Here is a 26,084-nt window from a genome sequence, read left to right as displayed (position 1 = left end):
TCACATAGCCATATACTGTCTCAACATCCTGTCTCACAAAAATATCATACTAAAGGCTACTGCAGAAGCAAACGCCGGAGGCCAGAATAACAGTAAACGCAAATAGTTTTCATCAATCTAATACTGCTACCACAATAACATTACAGTTACACTTTAAAGTTATCTATGTCATCGGAGTCAGGGTCTGACCTTTTGTTTTCCCGATATACAGCAACATTTGGACTTTGCATATATAAATGGTCAACATAATTTGTTCCCATTCATGTCAATATTTTGCGAAGGTTAATAGATAATAAAATTACATTAATTGCGGGGTTAATCATTCCACTTGCACGGCTTCATATTGAATATATTAAGGCCTTGACGTGTCCTCAAAACATCTAACAGTTTGATGTCAACAGCTTGAATACATAACAGCCATTCAGCTCACTTACTTTCAAATGCAGTTTTGCAGAGGCGGCCTTCAAGGTGACAACCGCAATAGAGAGTAACTAGAGTATGTAAGTCTGTGACTAATATGAAAAGATCTTCAAAGGCAGGCTGATTAGGAATAAGATGCATTATACTGTACAAGCCCCTGGGTGGTGCATTAACATGATCTGTGTACAATCACACAATCTGACCAATGATCTTGAGTTCATGCTGCCACTCTTTGATGCTTTTTAGTTATAGTCTGGATCATCAGGGCAAATTAGCCTTCATTTGTTCCTTCTCTCTGATCTCCACGTCTCGTCCCTTCCTCTCTCTATCAGCCCTCGGAGACCTGCTCTTTTCATCACCACGACCGTTTGATCTGAGCCTCTGAGCTCTGGTCTTTACTACACAGAAAGAGGCTGAAACACAGCAGGAGAGAAGGTTTATTGTTTTTAAAGATATTCCCGTGCTGCCCATTTTTACACTAATATTTGTGTTATCACCAGCATAATTATGGTTCATTTTAATTCATATGCTGTGTTGCTTTTATCGCTCCAGCTCTTTGAATTGAGGTGAGAAGAGTCACAGGCACACAGAAATGTAATGCTGTCTCATTCTTCCTGTCTTCCTGTCACTACAGACAAGACCTGGCCTGCATATTAAACCCAGAGCTGTCCTATACTACACTGCCTTGTCTGGTGCTTATCAATGTACCAGTGGCAGACCCTGTGCCTGTCACTGTCATCCTTTCATATTTAATCTGCCCCCATGGCACCATCAAAACAGTCAGGGGCATGAATGGTCTGTAGGCCCACTGCTTCAATTAATGGTGGTTTCGTCTAAATCCTTAGTTGGTTCTTTTATTGACACTGTCAGTTAAAAAAGCTTGAATCTTAGAAAGGTCAGCTTTTCAGGAACTATGAAATTGGCTTGGGTTATTGCGCTGGGTGAGGATTAACTTTTGAATTGGAGAATCTCTAGGGATTTAAAAAAGATTTGAAAGGGTTCTGAAGGACTAGAGGTACAAAGTAAACATGTTTAAACTGTAAGCGTGCATTAAATGCTGTAAAACGTAGAATTTAAAAGCAGTGATGAACCTGAAGAAAACTGTCACATAGATGTGCAGCTCCTCTTGACTCAACTGAGTTTCAGCTCACTGCTTTGCTGACGGGCTGTACAGTGGCTTGGTGGTTTGCACTGTTGCCTTGCAGCTAAAAGATCCCCAGTTCACATCCCAGCCTGGGCCTGGGACTTTTCTGCATGGAGTTTGCATGTTCTCCCTGTGCATGTGTGGGTTTTTTCTGGGTTACTCCAGCTTCCTACCACAATCCAAAAACATGCTGAGGTTAACTGATAATTCTAAATTGTCTGTAGGTGTGAATGTGAGTAAGAAGCTTGTTTGCACTTTTCCATTAGCACGTACTCGGCTCCACTCAGCTCGACTGTACTCGGCTTGCATTACAATTGAGTACCACCTCATTGTGGGTGGAGTCAGCCCGGAAACCCCTTGACTTTATTTGCGACACAAACGCAACACAGCAATGGAGGACATCAAGGTGATGGCATACCTGCTGCTGGGTCTATGGCTTTTTGTCAGATTCAAAGTAAAAGAAGAGAATCAGAGAAAGCTGAGGGCGGTGAGTCAAAATACTCAGGAGAGTTTGGGAGGTGATACAGCAGTATCAAGTCGAAGACAAGAGGATACAAACTAGATGACATATGAGGGTAAGCTAATACTAGTTCGCTACAGTTATTGTATATCAATTGTACGTACAACCCTGTAATGGCTGCAATTTCTGGCTATCCGGTATTAAAATATGCATGCTGTGTAGTGTCATCACTCCCTGTCCAATCAGTGGCCTGCACTCTGTAGATGTCACATTATCAGCTCGACTCAGCTCACTTGGAACCCTGGCCGAGTAGGTACTAAAATAGTACCTGGTACCAGATACTACATCCTAATGGAAAACCTCACAAACCGAGTAGAGTCGAGCTGAGTAGGTGCTAATGGAAAAGCGCCATAGACCGGTGACCTGTCCAGGGTGTCTCCTGCCTTCACCCCAAGTCAGCTGGGATAAGCTCCAGACTCCCTGTGACCCAAATGAGGATTAAGCGGTCTATAGATAATGGATGGATGTTTCGCTGCCAAAATTTTACTGTTGTTCACTCTTGCCACCGTTTCTAAAAATTAACTGTACGTTGAAAGCGCTGCACCAAACAGCCACTAGGGCCACATAGTGGAACATAATGAATATTCCCTTCAGGAGCTGTAGACATACAAAATAGATCTACCATTTGTGAATATTAACATGACATTCATTAGACGTGTCTGTAGAGGAATTCTGAGGGATGGACTAGAAAGTGGGATTGATGGATTAGAGAGGTATGTTGAGCCTAAATGTCACAAACGTGGCTCTTTTAACCTGCCAGATCATTAATGATAACATGCTGCAGTAGAGGTTCTGTTCAGAGTTTGAAGTTTAAATTGGAGGTAAAAAGTGTCACATTTTCACCTGTTCTGTTGCTGATAATATTCTCCATCATGAATATGGATTCTCAGCTTGTTACGGCAGGTTCAAAAGGCTCAGGAGCAGGAAATGAAACACCAGTGTAAACATTTTAAAAATGCTTTTATTAACAAGAAACTCTATACAAGAACCAGAACTAGAATCTTAGACAAAGAAGAACTAAACTACTACTAGAACTAAAAAACAAAACCCATCTAGAGGTACGGAGGAATAACTAGATGAACATGGAAACTGAAACTAAGGTTAACCCACGTATGGTAACACCAAGGTAGGGAAACAACTGAAAATACAAAACTAACCCAGCCTAGACTACCAGTAATTATGAGCTGAAACCCCAGACTAAAGCTATCCTATGCAAAGCATAAAATACATTAAGTTAAATACGGAACGCTGATTATTTAATTCGACATATTAACAATACAAAGAGTCTGGTAATACTAGGGCTTGGAGACTTGGCTGATGAGCTGAGAACAGTCCTTTTGGTTTGGCTTCATCCAGAACTCTCCCTCCTGGTGTTCACCATGTGCTTGGTAAGTTGGTATCAGTAGAACCCAGTCGTGGCAGATGTTTCCAGAGAAAGTCCTCTTTCCAGGTGTATGTTGATGTTCCCAGGTTAAGCTGGCGACAGGTGGAGATCCTCCGGAGAAGAAGGCAGAATCCATGGTTAGGCGGAAAACCAGCAGACAAAGGAACCCAGGCAACTCAGCAGGCAGGAATCAGCTTTCTAAACACAGAAAACAGAATTACTGGCAATTCTAGGCTGGTAGCAATGACAGTTCTACTCCCAGCACTAACTGGAGATTAGAAGACAGGTGCCATCCTGCTTTTATAGAGACGCTCAGAGACCAGTCACTCAGCTCCACCTGCAGCTCCTCCACTGATTACGATGAACCACACCTGCTGCCAGCTTCACCACACACACCTAGGAGAGAGAGAGAGAGCAGGAAGCACTACCACAGTCCACAGCCTTAAGCTGTGGCTGTGACACAGCTAAGGGAATGCATTGTATCAGCAAACCTGTTGAGCTGTACGTTAGTAATCTTGTTGAATGCAGTGACTGTGTGTATCACATTCCCATGCAAACCAGTCAGTTGGTGATGCAAAAATAGTCTGTTTTTAAAATATTTTGTGCTTGGTAATGATTTGCTGCCAAGGTGGCATTACAGTATTGCAACTGATAGAAGACAGATTAGACATTTAATTAGTCTATTAGTATTTATCACAGACAGCATTCAGTTGATAACAATGATTTGGCCAAAAGCTAATCTTATTTGGCCACCACGCTATCATTCTGCTATAAGGGAAAAACGCTGCGATTTATTTGCACTTCTTAAAACTAGACATAATTGCTGTGGGTGAAGCTAAAGCTGAGCGAACAATGCAGCTTCAGTGTTCCTTCAACATAGAGACAGGTGGAATTATTTCAGCGGATCATTTTCATGGAGTGAGATGAGCGCTGTGATTAAGATAGATAATCCACGGAGAGGAAAGTAGCAGAGTTGTCTTACTGCGTGTTCCAAACCCTCAGCAAAATCCTGCATTTTCAGTCTGCTTCCAGAGGTGGCTGTTTCCCACAGCGAAGAAAACAGATAGTGGAAGGGAAGGACAAAGCCACATGAATGACAGGCGCATCCTACATCCAGTGAGTCAGACCTGCCAAAAACTATAGTGAACCAAAGTTGAGTATCATGTTTAAATGAATGAAGTTTAAGAGCTCTAATGTGAAGCTGTCGTGTTAGAAATAAGTGGATCAATTTAGAGTGCACTGAGCGGTAAAATAAATATAATAACTGACACAATTTACAATTTTCTAGCAGCATTTTTCCTGTGCATCATCTGCACTGACACTGTTGCTTTGTACTGTAGGACATTTTTATTCTTTGCAACTCTCTATTATAACAGCCTGTTCCACTTGAGTGAATTGACGGCATACCATTGAATCATGTTGTGAATAAGAAGAGTCAAATGACATGTCAAACACCCCCTTTAATGAGAACACACACAGAGCCTGACGAAGAAACAACTAAGACTGATTACCCCCATCATTATACCCACTATCTCTGATTGGGGTTTTAGGCTATGTCACACAGGCTTACACAAAACAAGCCTGGCTATGTCAGACTTGCTTGGCAGTGCACCCTATTAGATCATATGTCGATGTTATGTTCACAACTTGTTTCTGCTGCTCCTAAATGGCCAAAAGAAATACAGTTTTTGCAGGTTTAAATCAACAGAACAGGCTGTTAACACAACATTGTTTCATCATGTTGGACTACCAGTTGCTTATGTGATAAGAGTCATGTTTCTGACCACCAAACAAACGTTCACTTTCTATTAGGTCTGTTTTTGATAGAGCAACTCCAGGAGGAAATGTTTGTGTAAGAAGTCATCAAAGGCAGAGAGTGGTAGCACTGAAGCAAAACATCAGCGTTGTCAGGAAAAAAAATAAAATCAAAGAAATTTCCTCAGTTGTAACATAAAAGTAATAGTAGTAATAAAAATAACAACAAAAATAATAATGCATCTTTAAAAAAAAAATATCATCAAACCAAAAGCACCTCATACAAGTTTGAACACATTTTTGGGGAAAAGTGTGTGAAAATGAGTTGATGGCTTGGTTGGTGACTTCGAATGAGTCTTCCCATTTTCTGCCTGAGCTGTAGAATTTACTCAAAGCAAAAGCTGTAAGCAATAATCTATAAAACATCTTAAATTTTTGAAAAGGGAAGTCACTGATTTCTCTGTAGCTCAGCAGAATAAGAGCTATTTACACCTGCATCAGGTGCCATGCGAGCTGTTGTCTGCCAGGGTTGGATAGGCACATCTGGGAGATTGCTGAACCTTAATGCGCTCCTTAACTTTAATGCTTGTACTTGTACATTCCACACTGTCTTTTATTGCATATGAACAGCTGTCAGTAAGTTACAAGGCCGCGTGAATACAGATAAATAAATAACCCAATATGACGTTAACCAGCTTATCTGTCAGACTGCAAGGAGCCTGTCATCATCTGAAATACATTCAGCCTGAGCCTGCCAGCAACAAATACCCTGATCCCATATAATGATTTTCCCTGTAAGACCAACTCTAATTTGCGTGTGTAATAAACTGCATGCAGATAAGCCTCTCTTCTCGATAAGAGAACGGTGTCCCTGTTAATTTGCAGCTGTGGCCGTGAACAAATAGAACATGAAGCTGAAGGTAAAGGACTCAGGAGCAAGATCTGGGCTGGAGGCAGGGTCAAAGTATCTCTCTGTATCACCCCCTTTCCTTTCTTTTTTCATTTCTCTTTCCTTGACATTTTGTGATTCTGTGCTTTCGTAGCCTCCTGGTGGTCATGTGAGGAAAAAGCTCGAGGAAGCGGACGGTGAAATGGAATTTTAAAGGTGAATGAACAGACTTCATTTAAGTCATCGTGAAGTCTACCATATTTTAGCTTGGTGGAACACAGATTTAGCGTTATATTCTGAAATATTATCAAGTCATACCATAAAGTAATGTGCTGCAGAAGCTATGTCTGACAAAAGAAATCCATTTCCAAAGTGAACTGATCATTCAGCAAGCATCTAAACTGAGCAGTACAGCGTGGAGAAAATTAATGTAAAGCTTTAATGTCCATTGTGGGCGATTTGGATTAGAGTCAGGAAATAACAGACAAAGAACAGTAGCGGGACTGTAGGCGGAGCAGCCTTGAAGTCCCTGCAATGATTTACCATATGGCCGATGTGTTCTCAGTCTGAGCATGTTCAGAACTTCAGTGTGAAGTGACAGCAGTGATGTATTCCACATCTTGGGTTAACTAATAACAGCAACAGAGCATGACATGCAGGTAAAAATGGGTTTCCCTCCCCAGCCACTTTCATTTGTGGACACCTACAGGGCACATCCCTTTATTCAGCAAATGAAGGCATAAATGGAAACTCATAACGCTTGTACGCTTACAGGGCACATGAGTAAACTACCCTGCCTTAGTGACTGTTGCCTAGCTACCACCTATCCATCCTGTATACATTTTATTCTATTTTTTCACATTTTCCCTGCCAGTGCAGAGACGTGACTTGAATGGAGCTGATTACTCATGCAAGCAAGAGGCATGTGCACATTATGTACTGTACATGTTGTTATGTCTTATATTCGTTCCCTTCCAATCCATTTGGTCCACTCTCAACACTTCCAGCTCCCATTTATTACACACTTATTTGAAAGTTTTTGCTTCGCAGCCCATTCAGACAAGATGGCAGTGCGTGGTCAGGAGCAGGCTCATTTTTCAAGGACTGCTGGTGCACAGCACATGAGGCTAATGATGCTGAACTTTATGCATTAAGACAGTCTTTTTCTCACTGTAAGACAATGCAAGAGCACAGCAGCCAACACACTGCATAGAGATTTAAATGCCACTTCACCACTAGCAGAGTGTCACTTTCACATATTTCTCGAATCTAAAGCAGTGTCACCCCCATACAGCTGTCACTTTCACTTTTATTTGCCTTTATTATTATTCTATCATGTGGTCCATCATCGGCCCGGTGTGTCGCTGCTCTCCCTACTTTATTCCTGTCAGTGATTTTCAACAGAGTCATCTATCTGTTAGTTTTCCTTATCTCCTCTGCAGCATTTTGTTATTCAGCTGATTCGTCCTTCAAACTGTGAGCGCTGCAAAGAGGAGCGGTGAAGAATGACAAGAACGGAGCGACAAAGAGCAGCGTGCAGCAGCAGTCATGTTGACTATGTAAAGACCGAGAGGTGAAACTTGTCCGCTGCCACAATTGTATATGGATTGTTAAATAAAAGTCTCTTTAAACATTCAGCATGCTGTGCAATAAATATATTTAGCAAGTGGAATGATGTTTGTGAGTTGGTTTTCAGAAGGAATACAGGGACAGCGTGAGCTCACAGCTGAGGCTCACTGGCTGAAATCTCACTTTTGGGTTCAAGGGGAATAGAAGAAACTGAATTCCCAGCTGGAATTTCACAGTAGGTTTCTACCATCATTTTGCTTTCTTTTTTTTTGCAATTGCACTCCTGTCATTACTCTTTCTCTGCAGTGGATTCTAATTACCGGATGTGTTTAGCGATGCATGTGCTTGTATGTATCTGTTTGCAAGGACATTTGAAAAACTTTGATTAATTTTATTACAGAGCATGGAACCTTTCATTCAGAGTGTATAAAAGGCTCCATACACGAGCAGTGAACAGATAAGACTTAGAGGACTCAATGTGAATTAAAGGTTAGTTGCTAATTTAAAGTGCTCGCTGTTTTCCATGTTTGAATCAGGCTGAGGGGTGGGCGAATAATGACTCTGTATGGCTGCAAGCTTTCACACTTGTTCTTATACTGTTGAAGCAAAGGAGAACTTGTTAAAGCGAGGTGCAGAGAGAACTATCCTGCATTTTTATGTCAGAGGTCTCAATTGATTTTATATATCAGCTCTTAAATGATAAAAGTGAATCATAAACAAGTGCAGAGAAAAAGGATCCCAGAGGGCATTTGACAGCAAATTGAAGAGGTCGTTTTATTCTAAACAGTGCCTTGAATAAAAGTGGGGATCCTGTCATTTAACTGGCCAATATTTGAAGCTGACATTTACTTAATGAAGGGAGATACTAATCTGCGAGGGAAGAGGCGAGCAGATTCAGAAGCCGCTCTTGTTTCACCCCATGCACAGTTAACCTTTGCTGTTCGAATGGGGTTTGTTGAATATGCTGATGAAATTAGCCCTCTCGGATGCTCCGGGTGGTGTTTATGCAGCGGTTTGGGAGTCGGGAGCAGCTCTGGGCAGATGGTGGTCGGACTGGTGCACAAGGTTTGCTTGATATTCATCAGGTTAGCTGATCTCTGTCATGATGTATTCAAGCATCTGACAAACCTCACTCAGCGATAGTCCCTGCATAATGAATGGGCTCAGAAATTCAAAAACAAGACGAGAAGTCATTTTCAGCTCAGTTACACTCCCGCCTCACTCCTGACATGCTTTGGTTTGGTAAATACGGGGATATTCTGACAAGATGCTGCTTGAATGTTTATGTAGTTCTGGAGAATGAGAACACCGGAGCTGATGGCTATTTGAAGAATTTGGCAGAAGATCAGTCAATGTAGTTCACCATGTGGTATTAAGAGATAATACACACATGCTTTCTCAAGTGAAACCCTCAGAAAATAGACAGCAGCACAAAGTTGCAGCCAGTTGTGCTTTTTTGGTTGAGAGAGCTCTTTGGCATGTGGAAGAACACTGTGCCTCAGACTGTATTATCAGAATCAGGATCAGAAATACTTTATTGATCCCCGAGGGGAAATTGCTTATGTTACAGTTGCTCCCATTCAAAGTCAGAAGTATAAAAGTATAAAGAAATATTAGATCTGTTACAACTGATATTCGAGAGTTTTGCACATACTTTTTGTATAATGCAGTGTCCAATCCTTTCACCTACTTACTTCTCTGTAAATTCAAGGAATGTAAGAGTTGACTAGAGAAATGACTGTTAAAATCATTTAGTAGATTGATGAAAATATACAACATATCTGTGTCATTGACTCTAAATGCTCAAATCAATTGTTTCACGAATGTACACAACGGAATTCTCATTGTTAATATAAATCATTACCAGCATGGCTGATGATGTACTGTGTGTACTCATTTTCTGTTTGGCCATAAAAACTTGTATGTATATTTACCAGACATACAGCAGGTCACTTTGACTTGCTAACATTATATATATATATATATATATATATATATATATATATATATATATATATATATATATATATATATATATATATATATATATATTCTGTCACTAAATTTACATTTAAGTCTCCTCAGCTGCTAATTAGCAAGCAATCGAATTTTATACAAGATGTGATATAATGTTTATGTATTATGTGGTGCGAATGGTCAAGACATTTAAACCTCCTCAGATGTTTCACCTCATTTGCAGTGAGCTCTGTCATTCTCATGCGCTCAGACACACCTGGTACGCTGTATGTATGTATGTGATACCTGTGAGAATGTGTCACCTTGCCCTGTTCCCACTGCAGCCATGGATGGATCAGTGGTCTTTGTCGTGTGTGTGTGTGTGTGTGTGTGTGTGTGTGTGTGTGTGTGTGTGTGTGTGTGTGTGTGTGTGTGTGTGTGTGTGTGTGTGTGTGTGTGTGTGTGTGGACGTTTGTGTGGTGGGGGAGTATGTCAGTGTTTGCCTGCTTCTGTTGTTACAGTGTGTTCTTTTTATCTCCTGCATAAGAGATTAGAATTATAATCCATTTGCACATTGAAACATTTTACCGTGTGTGCATCTGTGGTCCAGGTATTAGTCATGCTGTGGGGACCTACGTTGTTTACACACCTACACGGTGGTGACTTACCTTCCACATGGAGGCAAACAAACAAGTCCCCACAAAACCTAAATCATTAGGTTTAAAGGTGAAGTCGTGCTTTTAGGTTTCGTGAGATTAGATTTTGATTAAAGTGAGATTTAGGCTGTAGGGTTAGGAAACTAATAGTACAGGTAAGATCAGAGTCAAACTCCGGGAAATGAATGTAAGTCAATGCAATGTCCTCTGAAGTCACAGATACACAAATGTGTGTGTGTGTGTGTGTGTGTGTGTGTGTGTGTGTGTGAAGGGGAAGGAGGGGGATCGGACAGGTGCTTTAAGAGAACCCTTTTGACTCATGGTCTCTTCACTAATTAAGTTCAGGCTCCTTATGTGCATGTGTGTGCATGTGTGTGCATGTGTGTGTGTGTGCATGTGTGTAGTTGCCTATCCATGGGAAAGCTTTGCTGTTTCCGCTCCCTCGTCCTTTGATTATTCTTTTAACTCGTCTAAAAGCATATTCAGTCTACCAAGGTTTGATTGAAGCTGTCAGAAGCTCCCAATTCTTAGCATTTTAAAATATTAAGTGTTTCCAGTGCATGCATGCAAATTGTCTCTTTGTGAACTTTCTTCTGAAACACAAAATATCAGGGGACAATAGCAATCTCCACTAAAAGTGAAAGTAATATTTGTAATGATAACAATAAAATATTTGGATGTGCTTGTCAGATGCCACTTGCAGACAAATGGATTCATATCAGAGACAAACACTGACTCCATCTGATCAAAAAACAACAAAAATATTGAAGGCAATATTTAGTCTAATCATATTTAACTTTCTGGTGTTCAGAGAAAGTTTATCATGCAGGAATTCCACATTTCTACATTTTCTTTAATGATGGTGTGTACATTAATGACAGAAATATAAACTAAACGTTCAATTAACCCACGGTTTACTAAATAGCGCGAATACACAACATGAGTCCCATTAGAGTACTTCACATACTAAGGTCAAAACTTGATAATATTATAAATAAGATTTTTAGTTAAGGTGAAGCTAACTTGACAGGCACTCTTAAAATGTTCCAATTTGAGTAGTCTTGGTAAACATGATACTTACGGCTAAAAGGGAGAATTTTTCATGAAAAACTACATAAAAAGTTCACCAAACCTCATCATGGAATAACTGAAACTTTTGCAGGGCTTATGTAGGTGAAAGTAAACAGCTGATCCGGTAGGACATCCCTACCAGTGTGTGGCAATCATTTCTGATGCAATCTGTAAAAGATATTGCCATGTACATAATCACACAACAGCTACAATTTTTAGGAATGATGCACTTTCTTAAACAGTAGTGCATATTGTGGCTGCATTTACTGTTCACCCACACAGAGACAGGACAGGTCAGGTGAACACAACTTGCATGTCAGACATTGAAACACTCCATCACTGCTCATTCTTTTTCGCTATTCATTATTATTTAGCAAATACAAAGACTTATTGGTCTGTTCTTTGTCCTGGAAAGTCTAAATTCTTGGATTTTTTTTTTTCTTTTTACAGGAGCACACAGATTGCTGTAAAACAGAGGTGGTTCAGTCTGTGTGTGCAAAAATAATCCACCATTCACCGGCTGGGAAGATGGTCTTCAGCCTGAGTGGGAGTTGTTGGCTGAAATGAAAGACAGAGAAAAAAATATTTTAAGTATAATGCTGGTGTCGTGAGACTTTTTTTTTCCTGTTGTCCCACACTATTATGTTTAGTTGTCTTTGCAATATTGTGGATTCGGTTTCTGTTTATTTCCAAGCCAAACTGGTGAAATGAGATTTGTCAAAGTCTGTTTTAATTTTTGTGGCCATTTGTCACAAACACTTTCATTATCTGTGCTGAGACTGTTGTGCTGATTTAAGATTCACATTTAACGCGGTTCATCGACCTTTGGGTGTAAATTAGGATTTTAATGCTCACAAATGTGGCAATCAAATCAGAATAAGCAGATAATTTCATACAATAGCCTATAATGGAAAACACAGAGTTTTCAGCAGTTTACTTGTGTGTCAACATGTCACTGAATTTAAGCTTCGAATGCACTTTAAGGCAGGACATTGTCAGCAGGACTAAGTGCACCCGATCCAAATATACACTGTGCTTAAGCAAGTTGAATCGTGCCTGCCACCCACAAGCTATTTTCCACCTGCTGCCCACCTACATCAACAATAGTGGAGCAGAGCTGAGGATAAACACAAATACAAACAGACACAACAGAGCGCACATGGCGGCCACGCTCTCCAGATTAACCTTTATCCACCCTGATGAGACGTGTTGTCTTTACCTGGAGCACTCTGCATTCAACACAATATGGACACCATACTGCAACAATAGTAACCTTTTCGTCCGCTCACTCTAAGGTTTTCATTCTGAAGAGCTTTTAGTTCTGAGCGGACAGCAGCAAATAGGTCAGCCTAGTTCAACCCATCTCCCCCCTAAAAAAACACACAATTTGAAGCTGAAAGCTCCTGCAGGGCAATTTGATGTCTGTGGTAGAACAAGAGCACGTTTTACCAAGTTGCATTTTCCAAGGGTTAGTTGAGGGGACACTCATGCAAAATGAAAAGACAATTGGTTTGAGAGAATTTGCATCAACGCTCTGTGCCGAAGTATACTACCCATTATCACACAAAAGTTTCTGTCATTTTAATGAGCATTTTGAGAGTTCACAACAATTTCCCATTGCTTCTACACAATCCTGTAATCAGGGAGAGAGACGGAGCGAGAGAGCGAGAAGAGAGGAGGGGATCGAGTTTCTCAGCCGCTCTGTACCCTAATCCTGGATTTGGAAACGAGATGAGAAGAACGCAGGTAAGTACAAACACAAGCAATTACAGCACCGACGTGGAATTGGTAGGTGGGGGGTGAGCGGCTCGATAGGAAATAGGGGATCTCATAGGTCAAGAGGGGGTGGTTGGTCGTAGGTGGGTGGGATATAAATACCTGCAGTAGACAAGGGCAGAAAAATGCTGAGGGTATGACAGACATTGGCTTGCCTCCATCTATAATAGTGAAAAAGACAGGGAGAGGCTCTGTAGAGGCCTTAATGAGAGAAATCTGTGTAGCTGAGAGCCACAGTTCAGTAGGTGTAGCAGCGATTGTATCTTGAACCTGAAGCTCCTCACAATTCATCTGCGAGAGTCTTGATTCAGAGCAGAGCTGTGCCTAAATCTGTGAAGAGTTCTGGCTGAAGCGCTGACATGCATTTCTCTCTGAGCAAAAAAGTAACATCACAGTTTTCTACCTGCACATTCCCAAGTGACTAAAGGGAGAAGTATGCTTGACTGAGCCAGAGAGAAAAGGACGAGACAAGAAGACGATACACGAGGTGAAAGGAGGGTAGACGCAGCCAGGAGAAAAAAAAGACAAAGCAGAACAAGAGAAGGCCAAAGAAGACAAGACAAAAGGAATAAGGCAAGACAAAGTAGACATAACAAGTCAGAAGAAAGGAAGGCAAGGAAGCAGATTTAAACAAGGTGAGATTAGAGAAGACAAAGGAAGCAACAGGCACAGCAGCAATGGGAGGCAAGAGGAAATAAAGCAAGAGAAAGGGAGGTGAAGACAAGAAACCGGTTAAGGGACCACGTCAAAACTTCAATTTCCCATTGGGACCGTTCTAGACAGTCCAGGAAAAACATGGCATGTCAGGCATTTGGTGCTGACTCTTTCACCTCACTGACAGGGGATTCGCCTTTGCCAATCCTCATGCACCATGGCTCCACCAGTGACTGTCTGCCAACCACCTCCCACGCTCACGGCATGGTCTCTGCAGGTAAAGTGAGCTCTGAATGTTCGTCTATCTTGTAACGTTAAACAGCTTTCCTTTTGTCTAATCTCTTCTTTTTGTTGCTTGTTTGTTCTGCAAAAATAGCTTTGTCTTTTGCAAAGTAAGCGGCAAGTGGAAGCTTCTTATTAATGTGAACCGTAATCCTTGTAATGTTGTTGTGATGCTAAATCCCAGCTGCAGGAACACAGGCCTCTAGCACTTGCTTCCATCTTCCACTTGAGAAAAAGATATTGGCATTGTGCCATTTCTTGCTGTGTGCATGAACGCACTCTGGAGGGATTTACCTACTATTGATTGTACACATACATGAAGTCAGTTGCTCCTATAGAGCTCTAATTGACCCAACAGGGCTCGGTCGTTGCACTAGCACACACTTATCAAGGCATGTTGTCTTCTCAGCCAATGGGGAGAGTAAATTGAATTGAAAAATACATTTATTCAAATCCAATCCAAATTATGTAAATATATCTAATCAGCTAGTTTGGCCCAGCTGTCTCTACTCAGTGGATAATTGCTTCGAGGGTGTTTTATCAGTATGACAAACTCCCCAAGGTCTTTTTCATGATGGAGCATTGTGCAGAAAACTTCCTGGGGAGGCGGGGGGTTTAGTGCCTGCTGATTGTTATAGCTTAGGATCGACAGGATTAGATCACGCAGAACATTATTCATACAATGCATTTATATAGCAGCGGGGTAAACATAGCTTGTAAAGAGGATTTTTTTCCTCAAAGACTACACTGCAGTTCTGGCATTCTGCTTACGGACCTGTCTTCTTGTGAATCCATGATTGACATTAAATATGGTTGATAAAGCTTGTGAAATGTGTAATAATTAAATAAGTATTAATTATGGTACCATTGTCCTCAATGGTACAGCGGTTTTGTTGATGTTGAAGACAGCTTGTCAGTGGGACTGTACCAACTCAGAGGGTATCTTAACAACACCAGTAAGCATTTGCTAGCATTTAAAGTGAACATCAGACTGCATAAAGAGATAAATACATTGATATTTCAGGGGACGCTATACTAAAATTATAATAATACACTTAGCAAAGCAGTAGTTTTAAAGAAAAGCCATGGTCGAAGCCTGTGCCTTGGTTTGCTCTCATATAGTAATTTCACACCAGCTTTTAAAAGGTTGTGCGAGGTGTGATATCTGTCAAATGCAGCAGTTTGAAGCTCTACTATTATCTGATTCTAGAGTAAATGACATTTCATTGTCTTATTTAGAGTATAAATGAATTCAGAAGCAAAGCTATTTACATTATTTATTTCTGATCAGAAGAGAAAATCAGGGTTTTGGGAGTAAAGGTTTATTGTGTGTGAGAACATGGACATCATTCTTGTTAATGGGGATTCCGATTAAAAGAGTTCACTTGTATTGAAGTCTAAATGATAGATATTGTTGTATCATATGACAACACATACCAGCTATCAACAGTTTACCTATATAGCACCTTTCAAGGACAGATGTCACAATGTGCTTCACAATAAAAAGTAAGTAAACGACAGAGCAACAGACAATAAATGCAGACAATGAGGCAAGAAAAAAGCAAAAGCAAATATGAACATACACTACGGTTCAAAAGTTTGGGGTGACCCAGACAATTTCATGTTTTCCATGAAAACTTACACTTTTATTCATGTGCTAACATAACTGCACAAAGGTTTTATATTCATCAATGAGCCTTTCAGCACGATTAGCTAACACAATGTAGCATTAGAGCACAGCAGTGATGGTTGCTGGAAATGTTCCTCTGTACCCCTATGGAGATATTCCATTAAAAATCAGCTGTTTCCAGCTAGAAGTATCATTTACCACATTAACAATGTCTAGACTGTATTTGTGATTAATTTAGTGTTATCTTCATTGAAAATGTTTTTCTTTCAAAAATGAGGACATTTCTAAGTGAACCCAAACTTTTGAACAGTAGTGTATGTGTCTCAAGCTGATTTATAAAAATGACTTCAGTGATCATGAATGAAATGGAAGAGAGTTTCACAGCTTATCAGCCACAACCTCATAAAGTCACTCTCCTTTTGTCTTGAGCCAACAAAAGCTGTTCAGAGGAGCTCGCATTCCTACAGGTTTTATATGACTACACTAGTTATTAAATACAAGCAATGTTAATAAAAACAATCTTGAACTGGATTCTGACTTTGATGGGTGATGACAATACAATCATTTACCAAACTCCATCTTGCCTGTATTGTATTTAAAGCTATAGCTGCACTCAGATCAGATTCTGTCCTTATCGTCTCTCCAGTTTTTTTCCTCTCTGCTCAGATTGTAACCACGTTTGTCTCCATCAGTATCGTCTGGGCTGTCCCTGGGTCAGACCTCCAAGCGTCCCCACATGCATCTGTCCCCTTCCTCACTCAGCAACGCCCTTGGCAACACCCCCCCGAGCCTACATTACCCAGTCACCCCCTGTCACTACAGCAACCAGCAGGCCACCTATGGCATGATGGCAGGTGAGTGGAGGAGGCAACGGAGGAATTTGATGAATCTGGTAGCGACACAAATTGCTGGTTTATGGGTTAGTCAATCAACAAAATCAATATCAAGCACCAGCTGGCAAATGGAAGTGGTATTTGTTTTTATTATATTTATATCATCATTTATATTTCTCATTTATATCAATATTTCCTGCAATATCTTTTGGTTTGGGGTTGTCTGTGAATTTAAAGAATCAACTGTGGCCTTGAAAAAGTGACTCTGAGGAATTCCATTTTTAGTGACGTGTGCTGTCTGAATGATAACTTTGCTGTAATAAATTATTCAGGTCATTCCTGATGAAAACGTTACTTAGCCACAATTGCAACGCTGGCACTAAATAAAGAAGCCGATGATGATTCATGGGGAGGGTAATGGTATTGATCTGATAATAACATGCTGTAGATTACGATGACGAGTATGACCACAGTCAATGTGAACCATGTCTGCCCTTGGAGGGATCAAACTTAGTGTCACGCATACATTCTGGTGTTGCCAGATTTGCTGAATTATCCACTTTCAGGTGTGGACATTGTCTGGTTATAATTGTCATACTAAAAGTAATGTCTCAAATTTAGCATGCAGAAAAGATGGGTCTGACTCACTGATGACAGATTCACAGCGTGTCATGTGTCGATACACGAGTACAGTCAGGCTTTTGTTTGGGTTTCAAGCAGCTTATCAGATCTCTTATTAAAGAATCACACTTGAAAGTACAACTCATGCTTATTACAGTAATGCTTACCAGTGAAGGATATCATAGAGGCTTTGATGATGATTATTTGCAGACAATGACGATTACACTGTATAGTAATGATGATTTTTGCTACTAAAAGCCTCTCTCTCTCTCGCTCTCTGTTTTTCTGTCTGCAGCACAGGAGATGCTCTCTGCCAGCATCTCTCAGACTCGTATCCTGCAGACCTGTGGCGTCCCTCACCCCAACATGGTGAGTGGTGCAAACCCACTGCAAGGTAAAGATAAGAAGCACACACACTCCACACACACACCGACATGCATACATGCTCATCCCCTCTCCTGGCCTGACGTATCCAGTAAATTGAGCAGAAAATGTGTTTATTTTCCATTTAATTTCAAATCTGCTAACAGTCAAAATCAATTTCAGCCTTCATTACCTCGCTCGAGCACTTAAGCGCGCTTGTTAAACACATACTTTCAAACATGGCTTGCCATGTGCCTGGACTCCTGTCAGGACTGGAGTTAGACTGCTGGAAACTGTCAGGATTGGCAGTAATTTCTGACGGTCAACGTTCCAAAGAGGCTCATTTAAAAACTGAGCCTTACCTCAACTCATGCTGATACTATAGCCTTTCTTCACTTGCAGCTTTTCATGTTGAAGCTGTGCAGTAAAATGATTTTTCAGCGCTTAGCAGTTTAAGCAGGAGACATCCTTTAGAATGTGACAACACTGCAGTTCGTGTTTGCACTTCTCCAACAGATAGACTCTGTCAGACAGTATGGTGCTGCCTGCATACTGATTCTTTAGAAAAATGCAAAAATAATGAAGCATAAAAAAGAATAGAGATGTAAACAACACTTCAAGGTCTGAGGTAGATAAAAAGAATTTAACTTGCAATGCATTTCTTTGTTAGAGAAAGAATGACTGAACAATTCCATATGATATAACCAAGCGGGAGCAAATACAGATCAAAAAGCAGAACTATTAATGTTTGCAGAGGAAATAAAACAACTTCTCTGTAGACAGGCTTCTAAAAAAGTCAGATTTTAATTGATCCCCTTTCCTGCAAATGGTCTTATGGAACTGTATTATCTACGATGTCAGAGGCTGTGTTGAAATACATTAACATTAAATGGAACTAGTGTCCTCTCTTATTACCACCAGGCGGTAATTTGTCACGTTAATGATCCCAGTTTCTCCACTGCTAAGTGATCAAACTGCAGACTGAAGGCATCACAAATGTAACTGTCAGTCATTCTGTTTGAGATAAATGTGCAGCTTTTGTCTACAAACCTCAGGATGGGAAAAGGTATGTGGGATGATGAATGTTTAGGACAAAAGGATGCTGTTTTTGCTTGAAAAAAAAGGGAACATCTACAACAGTGACAAACCACTTCAGAAATATAAAAAAAAGAAGAAATCAGCTCTGATGAATCACAAAATAAGACGTGTTCAAGCCGGTCAGCAACTGCTGTAAGGACAAGGATATTTAAGATGAAAGAGCAGAAACAGAGTTAATATCATTAAGCAGTGCTCTACTAGTGTGAGCTGAGGTGAGAGAGAAAATTGCTCTTTTCATTCATCATAATAATGGATCAAGTGACTTAATGTAATGTGAAAGGTGTCGCCTTACGAATCCACAGTGGATTATGTCGTCTGTGATTCCCCTCAGTTGGTTTCTTTTACTTGATCAACGTAATTTTTAAGCTTCAGAAGGCAACACATACAGTACCCTAGCAGATTTAACAGCTGAAGGGCTGTAAATATTTCTAAGCAGTTGATTTGATGCCAAAATAGAGGTAAAATGAAGGTGATTATGTGCATAAAGTGCAGACATACAGCTCCAAATGCATGTTGGTCCTTATCTGTTAAATGTGTTCACAGACTGCTACTTCCTAAGACATTGAGCATCAAAACTTTACATTTCATAAAAAGTCGATGCTGTGATTTCATCATGATCACTGGGGAAAATACTATGATTGCAGCTTACAGTATCAAATCAGTGTGTTTGTCAGTTTGTTTGCTTTCTGTCTTTGCTCGGCGTAAAGCTGTTGATGCTGCTACACTCTCTGGACGCTGCACATGTATAGCAGCTGGAAGGTCCCTGTCCATGTACACAGAGGCTTCCGAGGTGTTTTCACAAAGCCAGTAAGCCCACGTGTTACGAACGGGGCTCGCTGCCCAGTCTGTCTCCACAGCAGTGTTCACTGCAGCATAGCTGTATGTGCACTCCCCCGGGAACATGAGTGCAGGCATCAGGTAGAGACGAGGAAAGGCCTCCTCTCTTTGGCCAGCACAGTGGGGAGAACGGGATGCATCCAGCTGAATCATCCAAGAACTGTTGTTGCTCTCAGGGGTAAAGACTTTGCCGCAAATCCCTTCTCACCGATAGTAAACAGCTTGAAGGTGCAGGCGTGCCGTGCACAGTCTGCTCACTTTTCTGCTGTTGATTTTAAGAGCGATATCTCAGTTGACAGCAGTTTAAGAGGCATCTACCAATTAAGCTCCATGGATACGGCTTTGAAAGCTACCCAGCAAAGGCAGACGTACACTGAAGCTGCAGCCTTAAGAAGCAATTTCAAGAGAGAGGAATTTCAACCTCTCTCTGACACCTCCAATGCAAGAGAAATTCACTGATGCATTCGAGTTTTAGACTCTGTCACATTACTCTCCAGCCTGTATATAGATTCAGCGGAACAATGCAACGGTTCAATCATAGCTTCCTTTTCTCCTCTCTGCTTTTGGAAGCCCAGCCTGCTATTGCATTTAGTATTTCTGTCAATATTCTGTATTCCAGCTGCAGCTCCGCAGTCCAAAATGGCTCAAGTATCGCTGTTCTCAAGCAACATTTAGTTAGATCAGGGTTTCTGTAGAAGCTTTTGTTCCAGTGTGTCATTTCAGGTTCAGTAGAAAAGACGTCAGTATGTGCTGCATGAGCTCAGTTTAAATGAGGGAAGCAGTTGTCGGGCTGCAGCTCATCCTAAGTGGATGTGTAGAAATACATAGAAATCATTGCTGTAAGCAAAGTCGATGAATGGTGAGGCCAGGGGAGCCTTGTTGGGAAATAAAATCTGTCACTCTACCATTTAGTACACCCTCAGTAATATTAATGGTGTTGACAAAATATTAGACACCTTCAGCTAAGAAGCACATAAACAAAAGATCCAAAATGTTGATAAATGTAAATCAATGTCTCTCTCAACCCCTCTGGAGCTGTTTCAGCTAAAAAAAAAAGGAGGATTTATTGCAAGGCTGCTTTAATTTTCACAAAATGTACCCAATGAACACCTGAGTGTTTGTTTGCTGTTAAAGAAACTTTCTCCTGTTTAGTATCTCTGCAAAATACTTAAAAATATATCAGTGTAACACAATGACAATCCAGTTAATCGACACTGGATCTATGAATGCTGCTTTTGCTCTCGAACAATAGTTTGCACTGCAACCCCTTTAACACAAGAGGGGAGTGTTGCCTTGCTCATTATAGGTAGTGTTTCAGAAATAAGGTGTGATAGTATAAAAAACTCATAATGGCAAAGATTGGATTGGACAAGTTGTTGGTTTCTCATGACAGATTTTTTTTTTCTAATGTCTGATCTTATATGATGTCTATTGATAGATTAGTTGGCATATTTCCTAGCACAGTTAATCAGCGCAATTGTTTTTATTTTCCATTGCAGCTATGCAAAGCGTTGATGCAAAGGATAGCATCACATTCCACATTACAATTAGTCATCCACCCATATGGTGCTCTGACAGTCACATGTCATGGATCTGTTGTTGGTGATTGGCAGCAGGAGCCACCAGCTCTACTCCATCTACCCACTTGACATTAACAGCCACCTGTAGAAATGATGAACAATCTGGAAAACCAAGGTTATAGACGGTGGTGTGTTACACAAGAACTGTATTACAAACTGGTTTTCATACGGTTGTGCAATGTTCATTTCGCGCTGACTAGAGACCCTTTCACACAAGTAGAAGAAGAGGACTCGGCTTTGTGCTGAAACACTGAAGCCAAGAATGAGAGGATTCTGTGAAAGGAAAAGGGTTTGATAAATTATGGGTAAGCTGGGATAAATAGTATTAAGTGACAGGGGAAAGAATACCTATTCAAATTATTTGAGCACTCATGTCACATTCTAGCTTTTTCAAATTCATCTCACCCTTTTATTTTTTTTTTAATCAGTAAATGGGACTGGCTTAGGTGTCATACCATCACCCTGGCAGAGGGAAAAAAAACGATTCTATACTATATAAATCTGTACAAACACAGCAGCGTTTGTCACTGTGTGTCTGTCGATAGTGTCCTCTGTACATGGTCAACATAGTGTTTCACAAAATTGAAGAAACAGAAAAGCGGAAGGGTTTGATTTGGTTTCACCCTCATTTCAAAGGAGTAAATAAACTGTCACTTTGTTACATTTATCTTGAAACACAATAGATTTTCTCTTCTAGTAAAATGAGGAATGAACAGAAAACTGAAATATTACTTTCTAGGTCCCAGCAGTAGTTTTTGTGTTTCCCAGGGGGACATTTTTTTGTGTTTAAATACAGGCTCTAAGGACACGTGGGAATAGCGGCCCTGCAGATTTCACAACATGTCTGCTGGTCTGAGGGACCCTCACCAACAATTTTCCCTCTTTCTGCCATCTCCCTCTCTCATTCTCTCTCTAGGGTCTCTCACGCCTTGCTTGTACAAGTTTCCAGATCATGGATTAAGTAGTGGTTCTTGTGCATTGAGCCACGGTTTCTCATCATTGCCCTCGGCCCTCCTAACAACTGATGAGGCCCCTGGAGGCCCCAGTGCAGAGATGAAAAGTGACGCCCATAGGAAGAACATGCGGGACCCAGAGGATGCCCCAACCATGGATTCCCCACAGATACGAGAGCTCGAGATGTTTGCAAACGACTTCAAAATCCGGAGGATCAAACTCGGTGAGTACGATCACTTTAAAAATAACTTAAAACCATCTCGCTGTCCAAATGCACCCATGAGACACCCTTTTACCACACATGGTTTTGTGTTTGTACCCACCTCGCAGCTCCTGTGTTTGTGTGTGTTCTATAAAGTATTTCTATTTCTGCTTCATTTTGACCTGCAGGCTACACTCAGACAAATGTAGGCGAGGCTCTTGCTGCGGTGCACGGCTCAGAGTTCAGCCAGACCACGATCTGCCGCTTTGAAAATTTGCAGCTGAGCTTTAAGAACGCCTGCAAACTCAAGGCCATTCTGGCTAAATGGCTTGACGAGGCTGAGCTGGCTGGCGGTGAGTCACACGCATCCACTCCACTCCATCAACCCCCATTTAGAGTGTTTATTTAAGTGTAATCTTTATCCAAACCTGCACTTTTGATTTTGTGTGACAGTATCTGTATCTTTCAGAAAATAAATACATAAAAAATCGGTATCAAACTCATGCTTTTCTTGCATGATTATGAAGATGGGAAAGTGACTTGGACATGACTTGTACTTGACTCTGTGAGCCGTTCCACCCGGGAGAGATTTTCTCTTCTCATATTGCTTCATTTGAATTATTTTTAGAGGTCTGAAAAGATGAAACTGTCTTGAATTCAACGAGGAAAAATAACAAGCATTCAAAGAAAAAAGTTAAATAAATGCATGTGTGTTTGGCAAAAGTTTCCACCTTCTTATAATCTTTTAATCTTCTTTTAATCGCCTCATGATCACCAGATTAATGCTGTGTCACCTTGAAATGGACCAAAGCCTCTAGTTAGGAATCAGAAAGTTTAAGAAAGCATTATGAAAGTCACAATTACATGATGATACTTCATTTGGCAATTAATAAAACATTAAATGCCCTGGAGTTCAGATTAGATTAGCATTCAGCTAATAAGTAAGTCACTTTATCACCTTAGTGCTTAAAAGATGTATCTTTATATCTTTACTAAAAAAGCTATGCTCATGTAACGTGTTCTTTGACTTTCCTGCAGCCTTGTACAATGATAAAATAGGAATGAATGAGCGGAAGAGAAAACGGAGAACAACTATCAGGTGTGTACCGTAAGGATCGAACATGAAACAACGCACTGTTCAATAACTTTAGTCTGACATGGTTTTCCTTTGTTCTCTGCCTCTTGTTTGACCCTGTAGCCTTGGAGCTAAGGAGGCCCTGGAGCGCAGCTTTGTGGAGAAAAGCAAGCCGTCCTCTCAGGAAATAGCTCGGATCGCCAAAGGCCTCCATCTTGAGAAGGAGGTGGTCAGAGTCTGGTTCTGCAACAGACGCCAAAGGGAGAAACGCGTGAAAACAAGCCTCAATCTCAGCTCTTGTTTGACCAAAATCAGCCCAAACTGCATAGCGCAGATGAGTAAATCACAAAGACCTATGACGTAATTGAAAGTTCACACTGAGAGTGTCAACTCTACGCTGACTGAGGCTCCTTTATGACCACAGCTAATGAAAATGTGATATTTGTCTGACAGCAATGAATCCAGTGTAACATGGGAGAATATTACTCAACAGAAAACAATAAAAACTTCCTTCATCCTGCATGAAGCAGCTGCTGAAGCACTAAAACTATTTCCCTGAATTCCAGTTCTCATTATATATCAACTTTAACAAACCCATCTCAATTTTGCTGTAGAACATGAGTAATTGTCAGCAGCAAATGTCTGTCTCCTTTGCACAGACATCCCTTTTTGCAGTTCTTATAATGCCGATTGTCTGATTTTTTCTTCCTTATTTACTTGAATAGAAATGCTTCTCTATAGTATTTTAATCCCACCATGTCCCAGGAAATTCCATTTAAAGAAAATACAGAAATGTCAAAGAGCAACCCAGCCATTATTTCTCCTTGTTTGAAGTTGAAACTGTGAGGATGGAAGGTTTTCATTAGCTGCGTATGAACTGCTGGCTTGATGCTGCTGCTGCCAGTCCTGACATTTAAATGCAGTGAATCTTGGCAGTGCCCAGATTTCTATATGAATGCTAAAAGTGTATTAACCAGACAGACCCGATCTAATTTAATCCGTCAGCACCGGAGTGCAGACGAGTGCTCGTAAAGATCAGCTCTGTGCCTTTCTGAAAGCAGGCCTTAGCAACACTGTCCTTGATTTTGTCCTTTGTTTTCTTCCATGACAAACTGAAAATTTCCCTGTCAATGAAACGAAGTATTCTACATGTACATCTGCATTTATTTAGTCGTGTGTGTGTGTGTGTGTGTGTGATTTTTATGATTAGAGATGATGCCTGTGTGTCTTTTTAACTGCCTGTCACTGACTTATGAAAAGTGTTTTCTTTAATTTTATGTAGCTGTAGTCCAAACAGTAATATATTTAAAGTTTCACAACAGCCTATTTATTTGAGAGCTAATATATTGAGTCGGTCTACTTTACTGTATGCAGCTTCTTTGATTTATGATCTAAAGTCAGGAGATATGTGAAACTTTTTGACAGCAAATGGATCTGTGGTCCACCGTTTAATTTTTCATATTTGTTGATGTTTTGTTTTTGCCATTGCTGCTTTGACAAAGTGTCACACAAACAAGAACGTCAGCCTGTCATGAGTCTGACCTGGTTGGGATGACTGATGTGAAACATCTTAATAAAGCAGAAACACCGTCTCAAACAGAACACCTGACAAATTCTGGTCCTAGTATTATACCCAGTGTTCATCAAGGTGCAGGGAATTAGTGTCCTGAAAAGCCAGAAGGTGATTGACTTAATGAAAATATGTCATAAAAGACTGTTAGACAGATTGGTATGAAACATCTTGATTCAGCTTGATTGGAAATATAAATATGCCAAAGATGGTTAGTACAAAGTTTTGCTCTTATTTTAAGAAATTGTCCGTTTAAGTTTCTAGTTGAAAGTTAAATCAGTTCAGCTCATATGTGGCAGACAGTTAACTGTGTCTACTGAAAAATGACATGTGCCATCTCTCATTTTTCCCGCAGTGCTGCATATTAACCTGCGAATACGTACATAAGGAGAGCGAGTGTGCAGCATGAACTGTACAATTCATGGGGGATTCATAAATAAAGCTACAAGACACCTTAATTCAGAAACAAGCAGTTTCTACTGTGACTAATGTACGGCTGTATAACCGGAGTGCTATCAGGGGAAATAAATGCAGTGAGGTCACTGACTGCTGTCGCATTTCTGAGCGTGCAGAGTGGAAAGTTACAGACACACTGTATTTAAGGCTACTAAGAAGTGTCTCACAGATGACTTAACCTTAACACTGCTGCTCTTAAAGATACACCTTTTAGATCTAAAACTGACTCCTTGTATTTTTCTTCACTTTTCATGTGTTCAGAGAACACTAGAAACTTATACCTTCATACAAACTTGTAGTTTTCCACATATATAAATGCATAAACCTGACACATTATTACTAAATCTTCTGTGAAAGCTCTATTTTCTACAGTCACATACTTTATGCTATATATATTACAGCCACTGCAAACCATACTGGTGTCTCTCAGATATTTGTATACTACTTCTTTCCAACCATTCCTGCCATATATCGACTTCTAGTTAGTAATTTATGATGTGCACATTTATCAACAGACGTTCTAAACTTGCTTGAGTCCATAACGATGAGCTACATTATCATTGCTCAGCAGTTTTATTGCAGATTGATTTTAATAGTCTGAGCTGCTTTACTCTGCAGTGATAACATCACTTTGACGGAAATTTATGCAAACTTGATGTCTGTTGTGAAAGATAAGCCAGCTTGAGCAACTTTCGAGAGTCTGACATTTATATGGAAATGAATGGAAGCCAATGGCTGTGTAGAATGGTAAAAATACTTCTACTTTACATTCTCTGCAGAAATGTATAA

The 26,084-nt window shown here is 40.4% G+C and overlaps 1 protein-coding gene across 1 annotated transcript; it reads left to right on the top strand.

Annotated features, from left to right (window-relative positions):
- Positions 1-13,286: 13,286 nt before the first annotated feature.
- Positions 13,287-25,488, top strand: pou1f1 (POU class 1 homeobox 1). Its single transcript, XM_023291983.3, has 7 exons — positions 13,287-14,071; positions 16,399-16,560; positions 17,456-17,554; positions 21,955-22,215; positions 22,383-22,547; positions 23,233-23,293; positions 23,393-25,488. The coding sequence occupies exons 1-7, from the start codon at positions 13,936-13,938 to the stop codon at positions 23,631-23,633; spliced, it is 1,125 nt and encodes a 374-aa protein (XP_023147751.1). The 5' UTR covers positions 13,287-13,935; the 3' UTR covers positions 23,634-25,488.
- The last annotated feature ends 596 nt before the right edge of the window (positions 25,489-26,084 follow it).

Source organism: Amphiprion ocellaris, chromosome 11 (genome assembly GCF_022539595.1).
Source record: "Amphiprion ocellaris isolate individual 3 ecotype Okinawa chromosome 11, ASM2253959v1, whole genome shotgun sequence".
Lineage (NCBI taxonomy): Eukaryota > Metazoa > Chordata > Actinopteri > Pomacentridae > Amphiprion > Amphiprion ocellaris.
Note: the sequence above shows the minus strand (reverse complement) of the source record. Positions and strands in the feature narration are given on the sequence as shown.